This window comes from Bidens hawaiensis, unplaced genomic scaffold (assembly GCF_021521415.1).
Source record: "Bidens hawaiensis isolate Kalapana, Puna unplaced genomic scaffold, B.hawaiensis_p1.1 tig00084565_1, whole genome shotgun sequence".
In the NCBI taxonomy this organism is placed as follows: Eukaryota; Viridiplantae; Streptophyta; class Magnoliopsida; order Asterales; family Asteraceae; genus Bidens; species Bidens hawaiensis.
In genome coordinates, this window is record NW_027504102.1 from 14,564 (window position 1) to 20,711 (window position 6,148).

Genomic DNA, 6,148 nt, shown 5'->3' on the forward strand with positions numbered 1-6,148 from the left:
GGAAAACAAAAAAAGAAATAAAACACATGAACCCCCCCCCCCCCCTCACATAAACGTTTCCTGACGTTTTTGCTCAAAATTAGAGACACTGTTAGACGATATATATATATTTGAAGCAAATAATAATTAAAGCTACACCTCTTTAACATGATTCCAATGAAAATTTTAACAAAACATCATTCTAAATGAACTAAAATAAGCAAGGTCGAAGTGATACATTTTCATCATATCTATACTATATATCAAGCATGAGTTAAGAAATTTTTAATTTTTAAAAGAGATCATACTTGTTTCTTCAGGTACAACACATAATGCATCTAGTCACAACTTTACATAAATTTCGTTCCATCAAAATATAGTTACAACATTGGTCCCTCAACTTCATTCCATTTTTTATAAGTTAAATGATATATACCCACCACTTCAAACCAAGTAAATCCACATTTTTTAAACGGCCATAACTTTTCAAACATTCACACACACACACACACACACACACACACACACACACATATATATATATAAACCATAAAAATGAGCATTTTATTTTCTTTTAATTTGACTATGGTATTGTTGTACTTTCTTAATTATAAACAATTAACATATCACGCAATTACCAGTCAGGTTCGGCAACAAGTCGATTTGGTCAAGCTCGGTTCATGTGTGAGACCGGACTAGGGTCTTACACACACACACACACACACATACATATACATATATATATATTCAAACACACACACACACACACATATATATATAAACCATAAGAATGAGCATTTTATTTTCTTTTAATTTGACTATGGTATTGTTGTACTTTCTTAATTATAAACAATTAACATATCACGCAATTACCAGTCAGGTTCGGCAACAAGTCGATTCGGTCAAGCTCGGTTCATGTTTAAGACCGGACTAGGGTCTGAATGAGTCGATAGAAAAAAGGTTAATTTGGTTCGGGTTGGGTCGGTACATGTTCAAGCCGAAATGGGTTATGTCGTAACAGGTTTTAGGTTAAAACGACATCGTATCACGCGTGCAACTTCACCGACACTCAACCAGTTCAATTATTTCAGGTTTCAAGATACAGCCATTCCATAAAAAGAAAAAAATCAATCACTACAAATAATTAAAGTTAACAAAAATCATCATCCTTGATCAAATTTAATTATTTCAAAGCTAATACGAATAATTAAAGCTAATTATTTCACTTCAACTTCACTATTTTAATCAAAACAAAAATCAAATAATTCCGGTACCACAAAACTCTTTTCCCTCGAAAATATATTTTCAAGTTAAGTAAGGTAAGGCCGGTCCCACTTCACTAACTTTGGAATCTCTAAAACTGCCCGTAACCCACTGACACCTGCCCGTTGTCAGGCGTTTACCCCATCCCACCTGCCCGTCCGCCACCTTTGTCCCCATTTATCTATCTCCTTCCATTCTCAAGTCTCCATAAATGCCACACCAATATTAATAATAAGTAAAACTACTCTCAACTTCAACTCTCCATCAAACCATTATCATGGGTCAAGGCCTTAGTTGCAGGATCCAAGATGAACATGGTTTGTTTACAGCCGTTCAGTTTGGAGATTTGGAGTCGGTGAAGATGGTTCTTGACAGAGATCCGAATATTATTCGGGAAACTACTGTTTATGATCGTCATTCTGCGCTTCATATTGCGGCTGCTAATGGCCAGATCGAGGTGTGTAGTTTGATGGCTTTGTTGGTTTATTGGTTTTTAATTGTGTTTGATTGATTGATTGATTTTGTTTTGTTTAGATTCTGTGTTTGCTGTTGGAGAATCGATCGGTTAATCCGGATTGTTTGAATCGGCATAGACAGGTGTGTTAAGTTTTGCGGATTAATTTGAATCCAGTTCGTGATGAATCATGAACTGGATTCAAATTGGGATGTAAATGAGCCAAGCCTGAGCTCGTAGTAGGAGCTCAGGCTTGGCTTGTTTACCTGACAGAGTGCTCGTTTCGAGCTGTATCTCTAAAGCTCGAGCTTGGCTCATTTCATATTAATTAATTAGATTTATTTATGTATTTATTTTAATTATCATTTTATATATTACAAATATATATAATTTATTATTTATATCATTATTTTACATATAATAAAGAATATTATTTCAATTTATATATTAAATATTTATATAAATCAAACGCTCAATTAATGAGGCTCGGGCTCGTTTATTAAACAAATAAACTTATATTTAGGATTGAGCTCGTTTAAGGTGAGCTGGATTCGAGCTTTTTTCTAGCCCGATCTCAAGCTCATAAGCGGCTTGGCTCGTTTACACCCCTGTTCATGAATCATGATCCTTAGTAGATTCTGGGTTTGCTAAATTTGTGCAATTTGATAAATGGATATTAATTATACAGACTCCATTGATGTTGGCTGCAATGCACGGGAAAATCGCGTGTGTGGAGAAGTTAATTGAAGCAGGGGCTAATGTATGTTAATTTCCTCCTTTTGTTCCATTGATCAATCATGACGTTGTAATTTTGATACATTTATTAATAAAAGTATTGTTCAAATTACAAAACTTGGCAGATTTTGATGTTTGATTCATTAAATGGAAGAACATGCTTGCACTATGCTGCTTATTATGGTCACTCTGATTGTTTGCAAACGGTTCTTTCCTTTGCGAAAACCTCACCTGTTGCGGTTTCTTGGTAGATCTCTTATCTATTCCCCAAATTAAACCTTCAAATTTGTATAAATTGTTATACAATATGAATTGTTGTATTCAAATTTCAGGGGATTTTCTAGATTTGTGAATATTAGAGATGGTAAAGGCGCGACACCATTGCACTTAGCCGCCCGTCAAAGACGGCCTGAATGTGTTCATATACTTTTGACTAGTGGCGCGCTTGTTTGTGCCTCAACCGGTGGATATGGGTACTAATTGTTACATTAATTTATGAACCTATGATATGGTTTGTATGTTTATTTCTTTCTTGTTTGCTAAAGTAATATCATTTTATAGGCTTCTTGGTAGCACTCCACTTCATTTGGCTGCCAGAGGCGGTTCAATCGATTGCATCCGAGAGTTATTAGCATGGGGTGCTGATCGGCTTCATAGAGATGCATCCGGGTATGATTTTTCATAGATAATCTAATAATAATGTTGTTTATGGTAATGTATAATCTAAATTTTTTATAAATACAGGAGGATACCGTATACGGTTGCTTTAAAACATAAAAACGGAGCGTGTGCAGCTTTACTAAACCCTTCATCTGCAGAGCCTTTAGTATGGCCATCGCCGTTAAAATTCATTAGCGAGCTTAATCAAGATGCAAAAGCTTTGTTAGAGCAAGCTTTAATGGAGGTTAATATGGAAAGAGAGAAAAACATTTTAAAAGGTTCGGGTTTCTCAGTGTCTTCTCCGGTCCATTCTGATGCCACGTGTATCGATGACAACATCTCAGAGGTAATTTTTACCGTAATTAGAAAATATGATTTGATTAATTTTATTTGTAGTAGTTATTATTAGTTACCGACTCTGATACCATATAGAATGATAAAAGCCTTGTAAGGATATTTATAAGATTACAGTCAATGAGGTTATAATGTTATGGGTTTATATCAAATACAAATAACTTTTATCGCGGGAAGTGTACAAATAACTAGAGTAGTTATTACTACACCACTTTTAAACTAGAGTAATTATTAGTATGCTATATTATTTTTTTTATAACATAATTACCCTAGTTCAAACTGTAATTATTCTAGTTATTTGTATGTTTAACATGTTAATTTTATTTGCACCGGATTTCACCCGTATTATTATATATTTGATTGTGAAAAAAGACATAAGGAATGGAAAGTTAGTAAATAAAACCAAAAACTTTTTGGATTGTTTTAGGTTGAAATGGTCATAGTTGACGACTTTTGACTTTGATCAAAGATATTTATGTCTTACTTTCTCAGACACGTTTACATTTGGCTTAAACTAGTTTAATGAAAGATAATATTCAACAAACTTTAATTAATTATGTTTTGTAGGCAAGTGATTCACAACTATGTTGCATATGTTTTGACCAACTATGCACAATCGAGGTTCAAGATTGCGGTCACCAAATGTGCGCCCAATGCACACTCGCCTTGTGTTGTCACAAGCCCAACCCGATAACTTCAACCTTACCTCAACCCATTTGCCCGTTTTGTCGTAGCAATATTGCACGGTTAACAGTCATTAAAGTCAAAGTCAACCCTGCTGACCAAGACCTCGACCTTTATTCCTCTCCTAAGCAGCGGAAATCAAGAAAATCACAGAATTTGAGTGAGGGAAGCAGCAGCTTTAGGGGGTTGTCGGCTGTGCCCTCGTTTGGGAGGATGGTGGGCCATAGCTCGGGTCGTGTCTCGGCTGACCGTGAATGTGATAAACCATGAAATGAATCATCGGGTTAACATCGGTCCAGGGCGGTTGGGCATTGTGTATAGAAAGATCAAGTCTTGAATTCTGTTATTGAATTGGATTTGTGGGGCAATAATTAAGCAAATGAATGGTGAGTATTGTTTGTTGTAAGTCATTGTTTAGTTATTACTTGTTTAAAAGGTTTTGTTTTTGTTACCTAAGGCTAGAAATTCAAAATTCATCTATGTAATGGTTTAATGAAAATATGGTGAGAGGTAAATTGAACCCCACCTTTTTGTTTTTATTATTTTATGGTGTGACAGTTTATATAATAAAGTAATTTTATTTCTATATATGAGGGCCAAATCTTGTTGCAAAAAGGTATGCCAACCTACATTCACTTCTAAAAATGTAAGTTTGGTGAGATTTTGTAACATTTGTATATATATTATTTTTTTTTTATCTAAAACTTTGAAAGAAAGTAAAAGGTTTGTTGTGAACAATGATGGAGATTAGAAAAATAAGCAAAATATAAAATTAGAAACGTTTAAGAAACGTGAGGAATACTACATTAATAAGAGATTAAGAAGTGGAAGAATTAAACACATGAACTTAAGTGGTTCACCTCAATTAATTTAATTGGAATCCACATGCTACACTAGGCTAAAGATATTTTATTAACTTTAAAACTTGGAAAGATATAGTAAATTGCATCTGCAACTAGATTTTTTTACAACATTCGGTAAGTTGTATTTATTTTTAAAGTGCTTGTTCTTGCGTGTAATTCCAACGCGCTACATCCTCTATGTTCTTTAATTAAGTTCCCTTTACAAGTTATATCTTTTTTGGAGTTTAAGCTTTTTCAACTATGTTTTCCTTTATTAAGCTAGTCAATGTAAAGAGTCCGCTAACTCTTGAATCCGTGTCTCATTACTACTTCATCATTTCTAGTTTCGATTCAGATTATTTAGTTTATTATTTAAATTATGGTATAAGTATCCTCAATCTGTGTTTTCCAATGACTTCCATAAACCAAAAGCATATATGGCCGACACGTTTGGTGATCTTTACTTTACCATCTTTTGCCATTGCCCTTAAACAATCTAAAAAACTAAAGGCTTTGATACCATATGTTGATAAAAACATATACCCTAAGAAATATGACAATAACACTCACAAGGTTAAAGGGATTGGAACAACATGAACACATGAATATAGTTTGGTTCACTCAATCGATTTGATCGAGATACAACTATGGTCGGACTATGAGTTAATAGCACTAACTTCATAACTTTGACTGTCCCGTAAAGTTTACAATTACAATCAAATATCTATTTATAATAGTAATGGTATGTTTAAAATTATTCGTCAAGTTTACAACATGAATTGTCCTTGTATGTCATAACTCATAAATAAACCAACTTATTTTAGTTGAACCTTGAATAGAATAAGCTTCTCAACATAAAAAAAATGACAATAATTAAATACTTTTCACTAGAAAAATGAAAGAATCAATAACATGTGACATCCAAAGTCAAGAGCTCGATGTTTCATGCTTAAATGATTCTTTTAATCTAAAAAGTTGTTTAATTTATTTGGTTTTCATGGGTGCAAAAGTTATTGCCTATTAAATACTGACAATTGATATATCAACACATATACCACGAATCTTTATACATATGATCTATTATCCACTATATATTATTGAAAAGAAAATAATATAAAATTTTAATAATTCATATCATGATGTATGTGTACAGCTTGTATGGTATGACTGTACAACC

The 6,148-nt window shown here is 33.4% G+C and overlaps 1 protein-coding gene across 1 annotated transcript; it reads left to right on the forward strand.

Annotated features, from left to right (window-relative positions):
- Positions 1-1,298: 1,298 nt before the first annotated feature.
- Positions 1,299-4,717, forward strand: LOC143607650 (putative E3 ubiquitin-protein ligase XBAT31). The gene is made up of 8 exons (XM_077083022.1): positions 1,299-1,699; positions 1,777-1,839; positions 2,385-2,456; positions 2,557-2,678; positions 2,764-2,904; positions 2,993-3,100; positions 3,176-3,437; positions 4,013-4,717. Exons 1-8 carry the CDS (start codon positions 1,520-1,522, stop codon positions 4,397-4,399), a joined length of 1,335 nt encoding a protein of 444 aa, XP_076939137.1. The 5' UTR covers positions 1,299-1,519; the 3' UTR covers positions 4,400-4,717.
- Positions 4,718-6,148: the final 1,431 nt, after the last annotated feature.